The following is a 22,047-nucleotide window of genomic DNA, read 5'->3' as shown; positions in this document are numbered from 1 at the left end:
CTTGCCCGTAGCCCGGGGCCAGCTCCTGTGTGCTCACCTCCGGTCCCTCTCGGCTGCGGGTGCGGTGCTCGGGCTTGTGCTGTTACTCAGCCTCGCTTTATTTTTAGGGACGTCTTGAAAACAGACTCATCCCCTTCAACCAGGAGCCGGAGCCAGGTTCCCAGGGCTTGGGTAGAGACAGCTGTTTTTTTGGCAGGGCTGTCACCTGGGCACTGGGTTTTTGGCAGGGCTGTCACCCTGGCACTCTGCATGGCCATGGGGTCCCTGACCTGAGCGCTCCCCTCCTGGGGGGCAGGGTGTTTGAGGGTACCCACCCCTGCATCCCTGCCTCCCCCCCGGGGCAGCGCTGCTTGGAAGGAGCTGAGTCTGACATTCCTCTGTTGGATTGGGTTTGGGGTGGTGGTTTTTTCGGAAGTGCTGGGGTTTGATTTTCTGTGTTGCCTTGCTGAAGCGCTGTGTGCTTCTGGGATGAGTCAGAGCGGGCAGGAGCCCAGCAGCGCTGGCCCTGGCAGCGGGCAGACAGGGCTGGTGATAAGGGGGCAATAAGGCTCTCGTGCCAGGGCTGGAGGGAGCAGGCAGCTCCCAAGCCCACAGCCTGACCTCCAGCTGCATCGCTGTCAAGGAAACAGGGCGGGCTTTTTTGGGAACCATGTTGCTGGGAAAATGTGCTACGTCAATAGAGTGTGAGCTGAAGAACTTGCGGGTGGTGTTTTTAAAATGCCCCTTCTCCGTGCCCAAATTTGCTTTGCCCCAGGAGCAGTCAAGGAGCGTGCCCGAGGGGTAGCCCCAGCCTCAGCGCTCAGTCCCTGGCTGGGGAGGGGTCCATGGCCATCCAGCATGTCCCGCAGCAGCTGGGCCTGCCGTGCAGTGTGACATCTTGGTGGCAGTTGCCTCCAGCTGAGGTCCCGCTCCCTACGCTCTTCCCACGATCCCTGTTGCCTTTTCTGAGTCTGGCTGGAAACTCCCCTCCCTGTCCCCGCGCTTTGTTGTTTATCCTGGTTCGATCTCTGCTTTGAACAGGGTCCCTGTCCCCCCACCTCCCTCGTTGTTTATCCTGGTTCGATCTCTGCTTTGAACAGGGTCCCTGTCCCCCCACAGAGCCCTCGCCCTCCCACCCCTCTGGGCATGGCAGGACACGCTGCGGCATGGGGATGGAGCCGGCCTTCCTCACCCCTCTCCGGCAGCAGCCCCCTCCTGGTCCCATCTCCAGCAGCTCATTAGCGCTGGCTGGGACCTGAGCAGGGGCTGCTGTGGCTGGCGGAAACATGGGTGGGCTGAGACAGGATTAGACGTGATCAGGGAAGTTCCAGCTGCCCCGTGGTTAGCACGGGGCTGCTCTGGCTCCAGGAAGCCCAAAGGGGCCACGCACGTCAGCGCTCCTTAGCTGCTTCCTTCCCAATATCCGTTCCCGGTGGCTGCTGGACCAGGGCTGCCCAGAAGAGGTGGGCAAAGGTGGGGGGACCCGGGCTGGGTGGTAGGGACCAAGGGCACCCCCGTGCACCCTTGTGAGCCGGAGGGGGCAGGGCAGGGGGGCAGCAGGCACGCTGAACAAGTGGATGGGATGGGCTTTCGCCCCGATTCTCAAACACCCCTGCGTGCTGGGCTCCATCACCCGGGTGTCAGGGCTGCTGAGGATGAAGAGCAGTGTTCAGGCTGCACCGCAGCCCCTGGGAGATGGCAGCATGTGACATTTTGGGGCTGCGAGGCTGCCTGCCATCGGCATGGGGGGCATTTCTCAGTGCACAGGCAGTGCTGGTGGGAGACGCTCCGGCTTGCCCAGGGCTCTCTGAAACAGCCTGGCCTCTGGCTGGCACCTGCAGCAACACTAATCCCTGCTTGGTGGCCGCGCCGTGACACCTCCAGCACCCTCAGAGCTGGTGCTTGCAGGTGCCTGGCCAGTTTGCATCTCCTGTTGGGGGGGAGGGGGGATGGGCATGAACGAGTGCTGGGACCCTGGGCAGAGTCAGCGTGCTGGGGGGCTGCCAGCCCTGGGCTGGGGGCACGGCCAGAGGTCCTGACGCTTGCAGGGGCTGTACCCGGGGAGGCAAGTGCCATGTGTGTGCCGAGGCGATGCTGTGGAGTAGTCCCAGTGGGAATGTGTGACATCGAAGGGCAGGATCATGCCCAGGGGCTTGGCTTTGCCTTGCCTGATCCCATGGGTTGGGGCAGCCAGCTGTGTCCCACGGGGGGACCACGGGGGTCCCAGGGCAGAGCTGGTACCCAGACAATGGCTGACGTGAGCAGCCTGTTTGTGGGGGCATCTGCTTGTCTTCAGACAAGAGCACTGGGGTTCGGGAGAGGGAAACCCAAACCTCCATCCTTGAGACGCTCCCTCTGTTTGCCGAGGAAATCGGAATTGGAAGCAGCTCTGCTCCAGCGCTTTCCCTAACCCCGCCGCTGCCCCTGTGCTGATTCATTGATTTGGACGGGTTATATACTGGGAGGGGAAGCATGAACCACACTCGGCTCTCTTGCCAGCACGGAGCTGTGCTCGCTCAGTGCTCGTGGCTGCAGGACACTTGGGTAAGTCTCCTCTCTGCTACTGCCCCTGCGAGCGGCTGGGGGCAGCTCTGGGGGCAGCTCTGGGGGGTGGTGGCAGGATCTGTGTGTTGAGCATCTTTTGATTTGATGGAGATGTTTGCCTTGCAAGGGCTCTCCAACTAAGTGAGCCCACTTTGGCATTGCGGGAGCTAAAATAGTTACATAGGCAATGTATCTTAAATAATAACCTATAAAGAAAATCAAGGGGGGCAAAGTAACATTTAGGGGGGCTGAGGGTTAGAGCAGTGGGATGAGGGGCTGAGCAATAGGGAATATTCAGCCTCTTGTTCTGTAAGTGTTTTGTCCCTAGAAGAAAAAAGGAGATAAATTGGTTCCAGCTGCCTTTCCTGAAGGGCGCTCCAGCTTGGATGCGCTCTCAGCTGCCTTACCAGGGAGTGACAGGAGCAGGGCTTTTGATGTGCAGAGCATTTGGGGAAGTTTATAAATGGCTTGCTATAAACAAAGCTGTTCTTGGATGCAGATTGTTTCCATATGGAAAACATAAACTGCGCTGGCTTGTGGAGGGTTCCTCCCTCCCCGCCGGAGAGCAAGCGCGTTCCCTGGAGGGAGCCCGGGGTGGAGGGCAGGGGCTGTGCCCCAGCACCCCAGGGTGCTGTGCCAGCCAGGATGCCATGCCCAGACCCCTGTGCTGCAAGACTTGTCTGTCTGCTGAGCTGTGCTTGGGGCCAGGGGGAGCCACGGGTTTTCTCCCTACCTTGTGCTGCTCAAAGTTTTTAGTGGGTGGCTGCTCTGTGCCAGCCTGGCATGAGGCTGCTGCTTTGATCTACAGAGAGGGGAAAACTCCCCGGCCAGAGGAGGGAGGAGAGGGTGTATGTGCTTGTGGAGTGATGGAGGACCTTGCTGTAAAGCTCTCCCTCCCTTTGGGCTCCAGGACTCCCCTGGACAATGCCCCCAGGATCACCCTGCACATGGGTACCTGCACTGAATGTCCTGCTCTCGTGGCCAAAGTCAGCCAGGGCTGAGACCTTCTGCTAGGGATGGGGGGCAGACAGGGCCATCCCGGTACCTGGCATGGGCTGGGGAGCTGGCAGAGGGTCCAGCTGCCCCGTGCTCCAGTGGGATTGGAGTTAATGCACACCCGGGCAGTGAGTGCCAGCGCTGCTCTTGGCTCTGTGACAGGGGCTCTTGCTGCTGGGCAGAGCTAGGAGGGTGCTCAGAGGTGCGGGGGGAGAGTACCCTCTTCCCAGCATCCCCAGGACCTGCTGAGTGGTGGGTGCTGCGGGCTGGATCCCATTAATGGCTGTTTGGTGGTGCTGGGAGGCCAGTGCCACTGGCAACAGCTTGCCACGCTCACTGCAAAACAGGAAACCACCACGCTCCTGGCTGCTGGAGGGGCCGAGCGGGGGGGACGCCAGGGATGCCACTAATAGCTGTGGTATGGCAGCCAGGCGCCGCAGCCCCCGGCTCTGTCCCGCTCCGTGCTCCCGCCTGGGCTGTGCCCAGCCCTGCCTGTCCCCAGCCTTCCTTGCCTGCCCTCCTCTGCCGTGCTGGGGGCAGGAGTGTGGCCACACTCGGTGGCCTTTTCCAGGGAGAAAGCAGTATACATCACCGGCAGTGGCCTTGGGGGGCTGGGAAATCACAGGGACTGAACCCCCCTCTTTTGCTTACGTTGCAGGTCCAATGGAGCGGAGAGGCTGGTGGCGGTGGCTGCTGCTGCTGGTGGGCATCCAGCTGGCCCGTGGCCAGTGCCCAGAGCAGTGCCAGTGCGCCCGCACCGCCCAGGTGGAGTGCTCCGGTGCCAGGATCACCGCGGTCCCCAGCCCCATCCCTGAGAATGCCATGACCCTCCAGATCATCAACACGCGCATCACCGAGCTGGGCGACGCGTCCTTTGGCAACGCCTCCCTGCTGATCGGGCTGCGCATCGAGAAGAACAACCTGTCGCGCATCAGCCCCGGGGCCTTCCAGCACCTGCCCGACCTGCGCTACCTCAGCCTGGCCAGCAACAAGCTGCAGGAGCTCCCTGTGCAGGTCTTCGAGCCCCTGGACAAGCTGGAGTCACTGCTTCTCTCCAGCAACCAGATCCTCCAGGTCGAGCCTTCCCACTTCGCCCACCTGAGCAACCTCAAGGAGCTGCAGCTGCACGGGAATAACCTGCAGGAGCTGAAGGAGGGGGTGTTTGACCAGCTCACCAGCCTCACCAAGCTCAACCTGGCCAGGAACAACATCGACCGCCTGCCGCCCCGAGCCTTCGAGCGGCTGGCGCGGCTGCAGGTGCTGCGGCTCTATGAGAACCGGCTCCGGCAGATCCCGGCGGGAGCCTTCGATGGGCTGCCAGAGCTGCAGGAGCTGGGGCTGCACCAGAACCAGTTGGAGACACTGTCCCCAGAGCTCTTCGTGCACAACGGGAACCTGCAGAAACTCTACCTCTCCAACAACCTCCTTGCCACCCTGCCAAGTGGCATCTTCTTGCCCCTGCATGCCCTCGCCAAGATCACCCTGCACGTCAACCGCCTACGGGACATCTCCCCCGGCGCCTTCGGGCCCACACCTAACCTGCGGGAGCTGTGGCTCTATGACAACGAGCTTTCCACCCTCCCCACCGCCGTCTTCAGCAACCTCACCCAGCTGCAGCTCCTGGTCCTCAGCAAGAACCGGCTGCGCTCTTTGGCACCGGGAGCTTTCCGGGGCCTGGGGGAGCTGCTGGAGCTGTCGCTGCACTCCAACGCCCTGCATCGCCTGGACACCCAGGTGCTGGAGGGGCTGCCCAAGCTGCAGAACATCTCCCTGCACCACAACCAGCTACAGATGCTGCCACGGGGCCTCTTCAGGGCCACCCCGGGGCTGCGGCACGTTCAGCTGCATGCCAACGCCCTGGAGTACCTGCCCGCTGGCATCTTCTCCCCGCTGGCCACCCTGCGGGAGGTGAAGCTGCACAACAACTCCTGGCGCTGCGACGAGGGCATCCTGCCCCTGCGGGGATGGCTGGAGAACAACCCCCACAAGGTGGGCGAGATACCCCCGCTCTGCGCCCAGCCCCCTGCCCTGCAGGGCATCCCCATCGCTGGGTTGACGCAGGACCAGCTCCTCTCCCCGGGGTCCCCCACTGCCTCCCCCCATCCCAGCACCCCGCTTCCCGATCACTCCTCTGAGGTGGCATTGCCAGAGGGTGCCTGGACGGAGGCCCCCATGGGGCTGCCCGTTTCCCCCCAGGAGGAGGAGGAAGAGGAGGAGGAGGAGAGGGGCCGGTGGGGTCTGACGCGCATGCAGAGAGGGGTGGTGGTGGCTGTCATCGTGCTGGTGTGCGTGGCCCTGCTCGCTGCTCTCGTGGCATTGGTGGTCTATGGCTGTAGAAAGAAGAGCCATGTCGTGCTCATGAGGATGAAGGCACCTAATGAAGCCTGAGTGCCCGGCAGACCCTGGGGGGAGCAGTGCTGGTGGGGTGTCCCCTCCCCATGGGGCTGAGGGACAGGATGGCAGCTCTGTGTCAGCTGCCTTCGCTGATTTGGACAGACCAGCATCACCCTGTGTGCTGCGCGTCCCCCTGTCCTGCTCTGCTTTGCCCTGCCCCTGCTCCACAGCAGGGTGTCCCCCCGGGTGACCCCCCACAGCTGCCCTCTGTCCCCAACCCCTCCTGCCTCCAGCGTAGCCTCTTGTGCTCATTCCCTGCCTGGGGGCAGCAGCCGGGGTGCTGAGAGGGACCCCTCGAGCAAGGAGCCACGTTCTGGCCATGATGGTGCTTACCCCAAACAACAGGACTTCCCCATCCTTCACCCCACATCCTCCCCTCCAGCACTGCCTGCTGCCCTTCCCCAGACCCTCTCCCCATCTTTCCCTCCTCCATGCCTTCAGGCCCAGCCCGCGCAGGCGGGTGCTCACCCTCACGCAGGCCCAGGAGCTGAGCACACACCTTTGCCCCAAGCAGATCCCCATGTCCTTGTCCTGCTTTGTAGCTTGGCTGCGTCTGGGCAGGAACATCCCCGCGGGGCTGGGCTGCCCGGGCCGGGTGCTGCTTTTGGGGTGGCACACCCCGGGTGACGCGGCTGCATCCAAGCCATAACCCTCCCTGCCTGCAGGCACTGCCAGCGCCTTCCCTCACCCCAAGCAGCCTCCTGCTCCCCTCACGCTGGTGCTCACCCTCCTGTGGCCATGTCCCTGCCTGCAGCACCCTGTCTTAGATGGGTGGGTGACGGGGAAGCTTGCATGGGTGCTGCCGTGGGGGAATTATAGAGGTGGGGTGATGGGTGGGAAGCGTGGACCTGCTGCCTGGCTGTGCCTCTTCCCCAGGGGCACGTTGCAAATGCCCTTTCTCCTGCGAGGGCTATTTGCCAAGGGCTGGGAGAGGCTCCTGCGCTTGTACCCTAGGGCTGCTGAAGCATCCTTGGGGCTGCTGCCTTATGGGACCACTCCTGCTGCCCCCCATCTCTGGCCCTCTCTGCCTCAACACACTTGTGGGTACCCTGCTGGCCCATGAGCAGCCTGGCCCTGCTTTGCCTGGCAAAGCTACATCCTTTCCTCTTCCCACCCCAAGTTTCCCACTCTATGTGCCCAGTCCTGCTGCCTGCTTGCAGCCCTCAGGCAGGGGGATTGCTGGTGGTGCACGCCATGGTATGCCTATGGAAGAGTCCACCTCACCTCTACACATGGTACAGCGGTGCCAGGCTGCCTGGGAATCACTGCCACGGGACAAGCGTCGCACTTGATGTGCACCCCATGGTGCTGGCTGCTCATGGCACCCTATGAGCCAACACAGGCACAAGCAGCCCCACGCTCGTGCACATGACGGGATGTTCCTCTGGGCTGGGACATGCACAGCATTGGGAGATGCGGGACCGTGCCATGGGTCTGTTAGGTGCTGCTCTGTGATCTCTCCATTAAAGTGCAGTTGTCCAGTGCCAAGAGCTTGTGTGTTTGCTCCTCTGTGGTATGCAGCTGGGGAATAACCCAGCAGGGACAGGAGCTGTGCTTGATTTCCTCTGCTGAGAGATTTTTTCATGTTGAGGAAAAGCCCCCGTGGGCTGGTGGAGCTGGGAGAGGGTTAGTGGGCTGTAGTCCCAGAGCCCATGGTGGTCCCTGGTCTCCAACCTGAGGTGAGGGACCTAAAAGGGGCTTGGCTGTCCAACAGCAGCAGGATGGTTTCTGGAAAGTGAGCTGAGACCCCAGCAAACTTCTCAAGACAGGCGCCAGGAAGAAGGACTGCACAGGAAGCCATGGTGGGTGAGGACACATGAGGGTTTACCCAGCACCAGCCTGGGGTGGGGGGCAGCTCACATGTCTCCCTTCAGAGCTGGCTGCTGCTGGCTTGTGTCAGCTAAGTTCTTTGTGTGTCACTGTCTGCTCCATCGGTCTGGCTGAATGCACACACACGTGTTCTCCTCTTGCCTCTGGGGGTGCCTCTATGGCCACTGCCACCCTAGATTGTTCCAACACGGGCCCTTAAAGTGGCATATGCAGCTCCCACAGGCAGGTAGCAAGACCCTGGGGAGTCCAGCTGGTCCACGGGTCCTTCTGGCCATCCTGCCGCTGGCTGGGTATATGTCCCAGGCAACAAAGCACCTGGTACATCTCAACATGATGGTCCCAGTGTGGTCTCCTCCTCATGGCATTGCTTTGCCTTGCTAAGCTATGCCCGGTCCCCTTTCTCATGCAAGGGATGTTTGCTGGCCCCATTCCCCACTGAGATTTAATGAAGTCTAGGGGAGCTCTTGGAGGGCTGCTGCAAGCAAAGATGCTGACGTTGGTGACAAGAGCTCCCTGCCACTGTCCCTGGGCCAGTGGACATCCGGGGCCAGGACCCCACTTCCCTGCCAGGATGCTCGCTGGCGGCTGCCTCTGGCCTCACCCCCAGCCCTCTGGGGTCGGGCTATTTTTCGAAGTGCTCCAAGGACACGGGTTGCTGTTCCCGATAAGCAGCAAGGGGCAGCTCCGCCCCAGCAGGAACGGCTCCTCGCCCGCCTTCCCATCCGCCCCAGAAAACATCGTCCCATCTCGGCGAGCGGTGTCCCTGCAAACCTGCTGCAGGTTTGGTGATGTTCCCAGTGATGCCAAGCTCGGTAAGTGGCAGCCACACTGCTTGGGTGGCTTGGGGGTAGGGTGGGGGACTGGGATGGGTGGGAGCTGCTGTTGGGTCTGTGTGACAAGAAGTGAGATGGTGGAAAGAAAAGGCCAAGCCCAATGCTGCTCTGGAGCGCTGATGTAAGGCTGGGATATCCCCAGCTCTGCAGGTGGGCATCGCTGTGGGGCACATAGCATCCCCCATTACCTGGCATCACTGGCATGCGTCCAGTTCTGGGCCCCCAGTTCAAGAGGGACAGGGAACTACTGGAGAGAGTCCAGCATAGGGCAACAAAGATGATTAAGGGATTGGAGCACCTCCCTTATGAGGAAAGGCTCAAGGAGTTGGGACTCTTTAGCCTGGACAAGCGAAGACTGAGGGGAGACCTTATTTATGTTTATAAGTATCTAAAGGGTGAGTTGAAGGATGTTGGAGCTGGACTCTTTTCAGTGGTTTCCAGCGGTAGGACAAGGGGCAACACGCTCAAGCTGGAACATAGAAAGTTCCATTCAAATATGAGAAAAAATTTCTTTACGGTGAGGGTGACGGAGCCCTGGAACAGGCTGCCCAGGGGGGTCGTGGAGTCCCCTTCTCTGGAGATCTTCAAGACCCGCCTGGATGCAGTCCTGAGTAATGTGCTCTAGGCATTCCTGCTTTGGCAGGGGAGTTGGATCAGACGATCTCTAGAGGTCCCTTCCAACTCTGACAATTCCGTGATTCCATGTCCCAAGCAGGGAGGGACCAGTAGAGGTCTGGAGGCCACTGCTTTGCTCAGGTGTTCAAAAAGTGCCTTCCTGTTCCCAGACTGGGAACAGGCTGAACAGGTCAAGCCAAATATCCCTTTTTGATGCTGCTCTGGTTGCTCGCAGAGAACAAAGTACTTGATGGGCAATTAGAAATGTCACCAGTGGAGCCTGCTCCTTTTGTCACTGAGCGCAGAGCAGCCCTGTGGTGTTGTCCCCACCACCCTGTGTGTGCAGCACATCCCCTTGCTTCACACCTTCTCCTGCCCCAGCAGCCAGATCTGTGCCCATGGGGACATCTCCTGAGACCCTATTCCCCTGACAGCCCCATGGGATCCCACAGCTTCCACCTCATTCGCTGCTCTGCAGGATGTGGGGACTGTCCACAAGGGTGGCATCACCTTGGTTGTCACAGGACAGGCTGGAGCAGGCCTGGGGTGCAGGGGAAGAGCCCTGACCCACTGTATGGAGCAGGTGAGGAGAGATTTGGGAGTAAAGTACTCCCATTTCCCTCAGCGGGAGCACTGGGGTGATGTGTGGGGCTGGGGCTGGAGGGATGCCCCATGGCTGGGGCAACTGCTGGCACTGGCAGTGCCCCAGGGGTTGTTCCCCTGTGTTTCTGGCTGCAAAAGCCACTTCCCCAGCAGCACCCACCTGTGGGTGCCAACTTCTGCCCTGCCGAGGCAGGGTATGAGGCTCGGCTCCTTCTCCAGTGCAGGCTGGTTGTCTACGTGCTGCTGGAGCTGGGGTGCCTGCTGGTGGAGGGGCTATCCCTGTCCTGCCCCCCTGCCTGCCAATGCTACGACACCTCCAAAGTCTTCTGCTCAGAGGAGAGGATGCGGGAGATCCCGGCGGGCCTGCCAGGGAATGCCACCCAGCTCTTCTTCGTGGAGACGGCCCTGAGCAGCGTCCGCAGTGGGGCCCTGGGCTCCAGCACCACCCTCACCAAGCTGGTCTTCCTCAACAACAACATCCAGGAGCTGGAGGCTGGTGCCTTTCAGGGTCTGCCCAGCCTCACCGAGCTGGAGGTGTCAGGCAACCCCTTGCCAACAGTCAGCCCGGGGATGCTGATGGGGCTGCCCAGCCTCAGCAAGCTCTCCCTGGCTGCCAACGCCTTCCGCTCCCTGCAGCCGGGGCTCTTCACCCCTGTCTGCCACCTGCAGGACCTGCGCTTGTCAGGGAACAAGATCGAGGCACTGCCCATCGGCATCTTCTACCCGCTCGGGCACCTCCAGACTCTGGACCTCTCCCAGAATGTCTTGGCTGAGCTGCCAGAGAGGCTGCTGGCCCCCCTCACCACCCTCCGCCTCCTCAAGCTCAGCGACAACCTGCTGGCGTGGGTGCCCCCCGGTGCTTTCAGGGCACTGGGCCAGCTGGCCGAGCTCCACCTGGACGGTAACCGGCTGGAGGAGCTGCCGGACGGTGTCTTCACTGGGCTGGGGGGGCTGCGGCGGCTGCAGCTGCAGCACAACGCGCTGGGCAGCCTGGCCCCCGACATCTTTGCCGGTCTCCCCAACCTCACCGTCATCAGCCTGGAGGGCAACCGCCTGGCCACCTTAGCTGCCACCCTCTTTGCCGGCACCCCTGGCCTCCTCCACCTCTCGCTGGCCCGCAACCAGCTGGAGACACTGCCCCAGGGGCTCTTTGCCAACCTCTCGGCGCTGCAGACCCTGGTGCTCTCACACAACGCCATGGCCCACCTCCCCGCCGGGATTTTCCAGGGGCTGGTGGGGCTGGTGGAGCTGCAGCTGAGCCACAACAACCTCTCCAGACTGCCGGCTGGGCTGCTGGCCGGGCTGCCCCTCCTCACTGCCCTGCAGCTGGACCACAACCGCCTGGCCCGCTTGCCCCAGGGGCTTTTTGATGCCAACGGGGATCTGGCACGCCTGGGACTGGCCTACAACCCCTGGGCCTGTGACTGCCACCTCACCTACCTCCTGGGTTGGCTCCAGGGCTTTGCTGAGCCCCTCACCCATGCACAAGCCTTCTGTGTCAGCCCCGCTGCTCTCCGGGGACGGTCCCTGCTAGAAGTCCCCCAGAGACAGCTGAAGTGCCCAGGAGTGTCTGGCGTACCCCCAGAGGAGGGCTTGGACAGGGAGCCAAGGGAGGATGCTCCGGAACGGTGCACCTACAGCAACTCCGAGGGCACCATAAACATGGCCTGCGATGCCACGAGCTGCCAGCAGCTCAGCCTTCGTCTCCCTCCTCCTTCTCCTCCTCCTCCTGGTGTACCAGGCCAGCTGGCGTACCAGGGTGCCTGGGTGCTGCGCTCCCGCTGCGGCACGCTGCAGGTCAGTGTCCTCATCACCGCACGGAGTGAGGATGAAACCTCACCAGGTCTCCCTGCTGAGCCCTAGGGATCGGGCAGGTGCTGCTTTGGCTCTGCTATTGTTTTGGCCACCTCCAAACCAGCCTGGGAACCAGCACCTTATCTTGTTCTGTTACCCCTGCCGTGGTCACCAGCTGCCACCGAGCTTTCCGCCAGAGGTGGCCTGGTGGTATTTATTCCTGCAGCTGTGCTTTTCCTGTGTATTTCAAATGTCATTAAAATGTATATATTATTTTTGTGCAACCAGTTCCCATGACGGAGAGAGGAAACACTTCCCCTGCACTATCTGGGGGGAAGTGAAGGTCGCTGTGGTCCAGCGGGGACCAGGCTGGGGCTGTGCGTGGTGTCCCATGGATGCAGGTGCCCGGTGGTGAGTAGGTGCTGCTCTCTGGTGTGGTCATCTCTGCCCATTGCAGCTCTCCAGCCTCACCTCTTTCCTTGGGGAGACATGGCTGCAGCCTGGCACCAGCCCCTGGGGCAGGGCTGTGCTGTGGGGCACTTCACGGAGATATGGGTGAGTGCTGCCATGGCCCAGCGAGGGGATGGGCTGCCTGGCTGCAGGGTGGGCTCCAGCCCCCCAACCACCCTGGCACAGCTGGGCTTGCAGCCCCTCCGCAGCCCCCGGGGACCATGGAGATGGGGCACAAAGTCCCAGCAGGGCTGCCAGCCCAGGGGACAGCAGGTATGGAGGGTGATCCACACCCAGGGGACAGCGGGTGATGGTGAGTGGTGCCCTAAGAAAGTGAGCGTGGGGACACACACACGCGTGCGTGGGGGTGAGCGCGTGTACACGTGGGTGCCTGCATGTGTGAGTGCGTGGGTGGAAGCATGTGCGGGTGCACAGATGTGTGAGTGCGTGGGGGGCGTGCACGTGTGTGCGTGAGTGCGTGGGTGCCCGCACACGTGGGTGTGAGCAGCACGCCCGTGCGTGTGCCGGTGCACGCCCCTGGGCTGCGGCGCTGCCGTGCGGTGCTGCTGCACCATCTTGCGGCCGCTGCGACAGGGGCCGAGCCGGGCTAAAGGGAGCCGGGAGAGCCCTGCCTGCCCCTGGCCACCTCCGGGCCAGCCTGCCCGGCCCTGCCTGCCCCTTTGGCAGCCGGGCTGTGGGCTCTGCCAGCCCCTTGCCCGCTGCTGCCCAGCCGGAGGCTGCGAGCAAAGTGGAGGCTCTGTGTTGTGTTAGCCGTGCCCTGGATGCCGGCCCCACGCTCCCAGGAGGCAGGAGGGCCATGCTGCACCCCCAAACACCACCCTGCACGGGCAATCTGCTGCCTGCCCCGCACACGGGACTGCCACCCTGCTGTGGCCACCTCCCAGGTGATGTTGGTGTGGCCAGCCCCAAGCCTGGAGCAGGGATGCTGGGGCTGGCTGCAGCTTCACAAGCCCTGGCACAGCTGCCACACCACAGGGTCCAAGGCCTGGGGAGGCTGGTGTCACTCCTGCTGCAAGATCCACCCCCCTGTTCCCCCTGGCTCCTGCCACCCTGCACCCTCTGGAGAAGCCTGGCACCGAGTGGGGACCTGGATGCATACAGGATTGACACTGGAAAAGGGTAAGGCTGTTGAAAATGTGCAATAGTTTGGAGTGTGTCTTAGTTTACCAGGAAAGCCCAGGAGCCCAAGCTGAACCTTAGTAACAGCAGGTGAAAAACAAAGAAGAAATGCGATTAGCACAGTTATCCAGTGGGAAGCGATGAAGCCTTGTCATTTTAAGTATTTGAATCAAACAGGGTGTTTTCTTCCCACGAGACACCCTGCACCATCCAGGAGCCCTGGGTTTCCCTGCAGGAGGGTCTTTGGCTTGTGCTCGGGTGGTACAACGCAGCCCCAGCCCCATGGCCGGCGAGGTGTGGGGCTGTGGGGCTGAGCCCAGACCCAGGTGTCAGCATATCTGTCCAGCCACAGATGACATCCATTATGAGCTTAAACAAATGGCTTCAGAGCAGCACCTTTAGCTACATCAGCCAATTCCTGAGGAAGGAAACAGCTGGATATTTTTAATAGGAAAAGCTTTAAATAGGAAACTCCTTTCTGTTGTGTTGGTGGGGGTGGTGTCTGTGAAGCTGGTGGGTTATGCTGGTGGAGATACGGGGCTGCAGAGACCATCAGCTACAAAACAGGCTGGCCCTGGAGATCTTCAGGTTTCCCTGGATGTGACTAGTTGAGTGGTGCCAGCAGATAACACCTAGGGAGCACGTGCCTGCATCCTCCCCGAGGGGTTTCTGCAACAGCCCCCACGCTGGGGCACCGCTCCTCTGCCTGCTCCCCAGCTGTCCCTTATCTCCCCGTGCAGACCTGCCCCCTGACCTCCCATGAAACCAAGCCCTGTGCCTGGGCCGTGGATAAAGAGCTGGCCAGGTGATGGGACCCCAGTCTGGTGACCTCGCTCCTCGCCTGGTGTGGCTCACTCCGGTGGCTGGACTCCTTCGCAAGTGCTCGGCCAAGTAAGTGATGCAAAATGCTTTTTTTGCTCTTTAAAACGTGCAGGGAGGGATGGCTCTGGGGAGCTGTTGATCGTTTCCTTGCAGCAAGGAGCACGAGAGGCTGTAGCGCCGTGATCTGGGGCTGTGCCTCTGTGTCCCTGTGCTCCTGGAGGGTGGGACAAACAGGGGACCACACTGAGGTCTGCTGCAGTCAGACGGCGTGAGGGAGGGTTTTAAAAAAAGCTTTGCAGTTCAAAACTGTTTATTTTCATCCCTCTGCAGTCAGTCTGGCTGTTCCCACCACTGCCTTTAACCCATTGCACTGCCCCTGCAGCTGAAGTGAAGGAGGCATGTTTGCACCCTCAGGGATCAGCAGCAGCTTCTGCCCTGGGGAGCCCCAGGGAGCAGCTGGCACATACCTCACGTCCCATCAGTTTCTCTTCAAACCCAGTAGCTTTTGGCCTCCTCTATTTGCTGACCTCTCAACATTTTTCAGGAATTAACTTTTCATAGCAAGTTTACCCTCCCAGCCTAAGTTTTTTGAGTGGTCAGATGTGATGGCCACCCAAGAAGCAACCCACAGCCCTTCTTTCCCCTGCTCCCACCCAGGGCTGTGAATCACAAGCTGGAAACTGCTGTCCTGGTGCGATGCTCACAGATGTTAAACCCCAACTGATGTGTTAGCGGGGTGTTTCCAAATGGCTCGATGGAAGTGGTGGGCTGCTGGTGGGTGGGTGTCAGTGACTTCACCTCCTAACTGCAGGTCGCAGCCCTAAATGTTAGGTATTAAACAGCTAATCTGTGGACATCTCATAGACTTTTAATGAGCCTCGCCCTAAAGCTTGGCTGCTGCTCAACCATTTGTATCTGAAAAAGCTGCATAACTAAGGCCAAAATATGATGTGGTCAGGAAGAATCCCAAAAAGGAGATGCTTAGAAGTAATGTTTTAAATAACTCTCCTGAACTGAGTGAAATAGCAAGTCCATCCAACACAGTGTGGAATTTTTGAATAAACAAGGTCACCTGGTCTTGGCTGGCTCCTGGGTCCCTTGCTGATCCCTCATTAGCAAACGCAGGGCTGAATTGCTTCTGTTGTTGGATGAATGGGCTGTTGCTGGACCCACTGGGGCAGCGCTAATGGGAGCAGCGCTTTGCCTTCTTCACCCTGACAGTTGCCAAGCCTGCAGCCCAAATGTGGGACAAGGAGGGCCAGAGAACAGACTGTCTAGCCCTTGCCCCTCCTGGAGTGTCTGCCAGTGCCAAGCCGTGAGCTGGGTCGCTCTCCCTTCCTCTCCATCCCTCGGTACCAATGGCAGTGAACTCCTGTAAGTGCAGCGTACGCTGGCTTGGATAGTCTCCCTTTTTCTCATAAAATGAGTTGTGGTATGTGAATAGAAGAGTCTTGAAAGATGAATGAAGTGTGGTACCACAGTTCAGGAGCTGTGGACAGAGATTTTTCTGTTCTTCATAACTGATTTTTGAAACCTTTTTTTCAGGACAATGTACCGGCATTTCTTTCTCCTTTTCTGCCTCTCCTTTTATCACTATAAATGCCAAGATCAAATCCCAGGTGAAGATCCTTATGAAATGCCCAAAGACTACCAGGAGGTCTACAGAGGGACAAAAAATGACATCACAGAGATCCCAAAGATTGCAAAGCCCTTCATTTCTGAGATGATCTTCGTGCAAACCAGCATCACTGCTATAAAGAAAGGTGCCTTCAGGTACATGCCCAACCTGATCAAGATTTTATTTATTGGCAACAAGATCAAGACAGTTGAACCTGGGGCCTTTGACAGTTTGGAGAAGCTGAGGGACTTGGAGATCTCTGGTGCCTTATTAGAGGAACTAGCTGTGGGTACCTTCCAAAACCTCCCAAGCTTGCAGAGGCTGGAGCTGAGGGACAGCCACCTCAAACATATCCCTAAAGGCCTGTTTGATGGGCTGGAGAACTTGGGAGAGCTCTCCCTGCATATCAATGCAATCCCTTCTCTTCCAGATGGCGTTTTTGATTCTCTCATCAATCTAACGTTTTTGGACCTGGCTAGAAACAGGATCACAGCTCTTCCTGGGGATGCCTTTAGCAAACTCCCCCGTCTGCAAGTCCTCCGGCTATATGAGAATGAGCTACAGGACCTCCCAGAGGAGCTGTTAGATGGTCAGCCAGGTCTGTTGGAGCTCAGTCTCCAGAGGAACAGGCTCAAGGCGCTGCCACCCATGCTTCTGAGGAGCCTGCCTCACCTGGAGAAACTCCTCTTGGACAACAACCTCATCGGGGCTCTCCCACTCCAGGGATTTTTTGGTTTAAACAAATTGAAGCTGCTGACTCTGGATTCAAACAACATTACAGAGCTCCCCTGCTGCCTTTTTGACGCCATGCCGCAGCTGCGTGAGCTGGACCTGAGCAGGAACAGTTTGGCTACACTTCCGGATGGCATCTTTGTCAACCTCACATCTCTTGGAAAACTCGTCTTGTCCCACAACCAGCTAGCAACCCTGCCAAGAGGAGCCTTCGCTGGGCTCAGCAAGCTTTCAGATCTCCAGCTAGACACAAATCAGGTCTCTGCTCTGGATGGTGACGTCTTTGCTTCTCTTCCAAATCTGAAAACCCTCAACCTTCGGAAGAACCAGCTGGAGAGTGTCCCCCGAGGGCTCCTGGACCCCCTGAAGAAGCTCAGCTCAGTGTATCTGAGTGGGAACCCGTGGAGATGTGACTGCAATCTCTGCTACCTGCACAGCTGGATTCTGGGGAACAGTGAGAAAGTTAAATTGTCCACCCAAGTGTCATGCAAGAGTCCACCCCACCTGTCAGGGCGAGCAGTGACATCACTGAAGGATGACCACTTAATTTGCCCAGTTACTCTTCCTCTTTCAGCTGCTTTTACCTCATCTCTGCCATTTGCTTCCACGCCACCACAAAGGATGTCAGCCTCGCTGTCACCTGGAGCCTTGTCCGCTGCAGCACCAACCACACTGTCATTGGCAGCTTTTCCCATCATGGCACCGCCAGCCATGCTGTCACCTGTGGCCACCTCTGCCATGTTCCCCACCATGCCAGTGAAGGCCTTCTTCACTGCTCCATCATCAGCCATGCCATCTAAGACTTTCCTCACTACCCCATCATCAGCTGTGCCACCCAAGACCTTCACCACAACATCAACCATGTTGCCCAAGGCTTTCATCACCACCCCATCAACAGCTGTGCTGCCTGAGGCCTCCATCACCACACCATCACCAGCTGTGCTGCCCGAGACCTCCATCACCACACCATCACTGACTATGCTGCCTGAGACCTACATCACCACCTCGTCATCAACCGTGTTGCCCAAGGCTTCCATCACCACCCCATCACCAACTGTGCTGCCCAAGGCCTCCATTACCACCCCATCATCAACCATGCTGCCCAAGGCTTCCATCACCACTCCATCACCAGTTGTGCTGCCCAAGACCTCCATCACCACTCCATCACCAGCTGTTCCACCTGAAGCCTCCATCACCACCCCATCAACAACTGTACTGCCCAAGGCTTCCATCAACACCCCATTGCCAGATGTGCCACAGGAGGCCTTCAGCTTGTGTCCAACCTCAGCCATCATAAGTCTACAGCCTCCTGGGACCACCAGCTCAGAGCCTGCATTGTCCACTCTAGCTTCTGCCACCACACCAGTGCCAGGCAGCACACTGGCAGCCAGCACCAGACAAGTGCCTCCTGCTCTTATGGCACTCACAGAGAGGCCAGATGCTGCCCCAGGGGTGACACCCAGCATCTCCCTTGTCTCAGCCTCAGCCACAGCACTCTGGCCACCCTACAGGGCTCCTGCGCCAGGTGTGGAGCGGGACCATGTCACCACGTGGAGCTTGTCCACAGTTGGCACCCAGCCTGCTCCCCAACAAGCTCCCACCTCTGCAGGTACCATCCCACTTCCGATGCCTCCTGTCCCCCCACTGAGAGACTGTACAAGCCCCTGGCCAGCCTCTCCACCCTTGACTCCCAGTGGCCATCATGCCTGGGGCTTTGTCCTGTGGTCCAGCCCACGGCACTGCCAGGTCTCCCTGGCCCTGGGCCTGGCCGCGCTGGTGCTGCAGGTGGCCTGCACGCTGCTATGGGGGATGCTCACCCTCCTCCTTCACCAAGCCACCCGCTGCCAGGGTGACCCCGTGCCACCGGTGAGGCTGCTGAGTCTCCAAGCCCTGGCTGCCCCGGGGTCCCCTGAGCAAGCCTGGGCACTGCTTTGAGCTTCATCGCCCCTGCGTGACCTACCCAATGCCCGTCATCCTCCTAGGGGGTCTGGAGCCGTGCTGGTCACAGGGTGCATATGTCATGGGGTGTGGACCATCATTGGTGGGGTTCGGTCACCCAGGAGAGGGTGTCCCACTACCCATGCTGTTTTGGGGTGCCTCCCAGCTGGCCCCTGGAGATGCTGTGAGCCTAGGGAGCCTGTGCATGGTCACTGCCTGATAGGCCCTTCTGCCAAGTGACGCTAGATGGCATCCCGACACAGGCAGTGGCTGCCATCATCTGCCCAGGGCCACCGGGAGCAGAGAGGCCCCTGAGTGGCCCTGGAGACTCTGCACCAAAATGCCAGAGACCCTGCTCCCGGCCAGCTGAGACCTCGCCGGACCTCGATCACAGCTCACTCTTGCTTGTAGTTTGGGGGTCCTGCCTGAATGTCCTCCCCATTGCTGGCAGGTACCTGCAGGCTGCAAGTGGTCCTTGGTGAAGGACATCTCAAGACCTCCTGCCCTGCACCCTGGCTTCTTCCCCACATCGCGTTACGGGATGTGCCAGCACCTGTACGTCCGTCCCTCGTAACACCCTGACCTCTCTCCTTCTTCTCCCTTTCTTCCCTACTGATATTAAAGCCTCCTCTGCATCTCTGCCATTCACTCAAGGGCTGGTGAGAGGAGGACTTTCATCCCAGGGCTTTTCTCTCCATGACCTGCTGCAGGAGATACCTGTTACTTGTTGGAGCATGGGGTGCCCAGCCAGTGCTGGCCCTCAGGGATTGGTGTAGGACCAGGTTTGCACACACCCTCTTGCAGGCAGAGGCATAGTGAGACAAGAGACATGCTTCTCACCCCCCTCTTTAATCTCGTGCCTCCAAAACCTCTTTGTGATGCTGCCTGCCCTGGCCTTTCTGGAAGAGTAATGTTTGAGCATGGCCGGCTGTGTGGTTCTCATACCGTAACTTCACCTGATGCCGAGCCCCGACTGCAGGATGGGCAGTAGAAAGCTCTTGGGGAGCTTGGGAGGAAGGGGAGAACTCTCCTTGTAAATGCAGGTTTGATGTGCACCGTCACCTCTGTGGTCCTGGGCTGCCACCAAGGCCAGAAAAGCACCAAACTTAAACACAAGTGGCTGATCTGGGGGGTTTTCTGTAAGTGGTGAAGCTTTCACTGGAAAGCTTTAGCCCAGGAGGTGTTTTTTTTTTAGCTGATGAACACAGGGGTTGTTCCTTGGTTTGGGTCTTTGAGTACCTTACTGTGCTCTGGGCTCAGTGCTGACTGTGCCCTGTGCCAGGCGAGCTGCTCCCAAATTTAATCATCCTCATTACCGCAGAGTCGCAGGTGTGTCTGACTTCAACTCCTCACCTCTGCCACTGCTGCTGGCTCCATCCCACCCTGCCTTTGGATCCCCTTCCCCACGCGTGGGACATAGGGGCTTCCTGGCTTTGGAGGGTCCCTGTGGGGAAAAAACCCTCTGAAAATCAGGACATGTGCTGGGCAAAGAGCCGCGGGGAAGCTGCTCAGAAACCTGGCTGGGCAGCCCGGAGCACCCCAGCTCCCCCGCCTGCCGTAAGACCAAGGGAGGGAGAAAAGGGCTATGCATTAGGGACCTGGATATATGTCTTTGCTAAGAGCCTGTGCAGTGTTACAGGCCCTTCGGCTGCTCCTTGAAGTCCTGCTGACGGCTGTGAAATACAGGAGGCGAGCGTGGGGCAGCACATCTGGGCGGGATGGAGCGAGCGGCTCCGGGGCCGGGGCTGGCACGGCGGGTAATGAGACGCAGATGAGGGGAGGGAGTGTTTTTCCTGGCAGTCCAGATGGGCTCAACTTAATACTTGATTTAGAGGGTTTGAAAGGGGGGGGCCTGGCTGCTGGGGAACAGACCCCGAGCACTTCCCGGGGCGGCGAGGGGGGGTCTCCGCTGGCTTTTCAGATATTTAATGGCCCAGCGCAGTCTAAACAGGGAAGTACTTCGGGGTGAGATTAGCACAACATAATCACATCTTAAAAGGTCTTCGGAGACACAAGGCACGTCCGCTCTCATATTAATTACTTGTTATTAATAAAGCTGGGGTCAGGCTAGAGGTGTTGGCTCCGGAGCGTGCTGATTGCCTCTCTGCGGAGGGGTGGTGTGTCCCAAAGCAGCACAAAACCCCATGGCCTCCACCTGCGCCCGTCCCATTCCGGAAACCCAACAGCCAACATTCCTACAGCCGCCTTGAGAACTAATTTGCCCTGTAATACCCCGAAAAGGGCCACATCTTTCTAAGTGCCCAGAACACCTCCGAGTGCTGTGAAATAATCATAGCCAGGGTGTTCTCAGCACGGGAATTTCCTGCTATGATTGATTTCTAATTTGCAATGAAAATACAGCCGCCCGTGTTCCCAGGGCCGGGCTGGTGCAGCTGGCTCGCGGGCAGGAGTTGGCTCCCTCCATTGCTGTGGGGCAGACCCCCGGAGGGCTGCAGCCCTGCTGGGCTGGGAGGAATTAGCAGCCATTCCCATTTGCCCTGGCTCACTCTGGTGTTCCCCAGGAGGGAAGGGGCTGAGAGGTGGGTGGGAGGCAAGGTGACCTGGGGGCGATGTGCCCGGGCAGCCTGTGGGGGAACAGGCTTGGGTTTCCTGATCACTGGACGTAGAACACGTGGGGATGGGGCAGGGCATGGGGGATCACCACCAGGGATACGCCAGCATCCAGGTTTGCTGCCTGGGGGCTGCACCTTGCTGTGATGGTGAGCAGAGGGGAGGTACGTGGCCAGTGTGGGTACCTGTGGAGCTTTTTTTAATCCCTGAATTTTTCTCGTTTCTCTGAACTCAGGTGAGATTTTAGCATCCACAGCCTGTAGTGAGGAGTGCCCACGATTTCCCACGCACCAAATGAGGCAGCACCTCCCTTTGCTCACCCCCTGCTATCTGCTCCTTGCACGGGATGCCCTTGGTTCTTGCATTGGGAAAAAAAAAGGTGAGCATCCCTGCGTGACATCTCCAGGCTGCTTGTGACTAGGTAAACCTCTTCCCAGTTGCCATTGACTGCCCAAGGTCTTTGTAGCAGCCTCAGGAGACTCTGCTCCTAACCAGTTAGAGTCAGAGACAGGATACTGTGGGTGTCCTTGGCTGGTGCTGGGTCCAGGGGATCTCCAGTGTGGCCTGGGAGTCCCACAGCTGCTACTGGTTCTCTTCTTGCCCCGTGCAGACAAGATGTGGTTCCCACAGCCTCTTTGCTTGTGCTGTGGCACTGATCTGCCTGTCAGCCCCACTGTTAGCCCCCCATGCTGCTCATGTGGTGGCCTGTCCCTGCCAGCTGCCTCCAGTCCCCTTCCTGTCCCTGGTGCCCCCCAGGGCAGGAAGGGGGCTCTGAGCAGCAGCCCTTTCTTGTGACTGGTGGGAAGGGGGGCGGCGAACACCTGCATGGGGGGATTTGCACAATAAACCCGGGTGGGGAGCAAACCTGGGCTTCTGATGGGCAAGACCTGCTGCTGGGAACCTGCCCCAGCCTGCAACCGTGCTGCTGTGGCTTCCTCCTGGGGCACCCACCTCGTCTGCCAGTCCCAAACACGTGCCATAGCTCTGCCAGGAGCTCGTCTCACCACCGCTGTTGTGGTTTGTGGCCCCACGTCTCTCATGACCACCTGCCCCAGTCGGGTCGAGGAGCTGGGGGCTGGCTGCTCTGTGTGCTGCAGGCAGGGTGAGAAAGGGTTGATTTGGCACTGTGTCTTAAAGAGCAGGGAGGTGGGACGGGCGACATGGGACCTGCAGGGTGAGGACCAGAGC

General features: G+C 59.5%; 2 protein-coding genes across 3 annotated transcripts; both read left to right on the top strand.

Annotated features, from left to right (window-relative positions):
• Positions 1–1,406: 1,406 nt before the first annotated feature.
• Positions 1,407–7,381, top strand: LRRC15 (leucine rich repeat containing 15). 2 transcript variants are annotated; one of them, XM_014945817.1, is made up of 2 exons: positions 1,407–1,442; positions 4,178–7,381. In XM_014945817.1, exon 2 carries the CDS (start codon positions 4,183–4,185, stop codon positions 5,905–5,907), a length of 1,725 nt encoding a protein of 574 aa, XP_014801303.1. In that variant the 5' UTR covers positions 1,407–1,442; positions 4,178–4,182; the 3' UTR covers positions 5,908–7,381. The 2 variants fall into 2 exon arrangements, with proteins under 2 accessions (XP_014801303.1, XP_014801302.1); XM_014945816.1 differs by lacking the exon at positions 1,407–1,442 and adding an exon at positions 1,967–2,523.
• Positions 7,382–8,408: 1,027 nt separating this feature from the next.
• LOC106890174 lies at positions 8,409–18,941 on the top strand. The gene is made up of 4 exons (XM_014945792.1): positions 8,409–8,555; positions 10,014–11,650; positions 13,974–14,069; positions 15,546–18,941. Exons 1-4 carry the CDS (start codon positions 8,532–8,534, stop codon positions 18,283–18,285), a joined length of 4,497 nt encoding a protein of 1,498 aa, XP_014801278.1. The 5' UTR covers positions 8,409–8,531; the 3' UTR covers positions 18,286–18,941.
• Positions 18,942–22,047: the final 3,106 nt, after the last annotated feature.

The sequence above is a fragment of the Calidris pugnax genome, unplaced genomic scaffold (genome assembly GCF_001431845.1).
Source record: "Calidris pugnax isolate Ruff unplaced genomic scaffold, ASM143184v1 scaffold111, whole genome shotgun sequence".
Taxonomy (NCBI): Eukaryota; Metazoa; Chordata; class Aves; order Charadriiformes; family Scolopacidae; genus Calidris; species Calidris pugnax.
The sequence above is the reverse complement of the archived record's forward strand: the minus strand, read 5'-3'. Positions and strand labels throughout refer to the sequence as shown.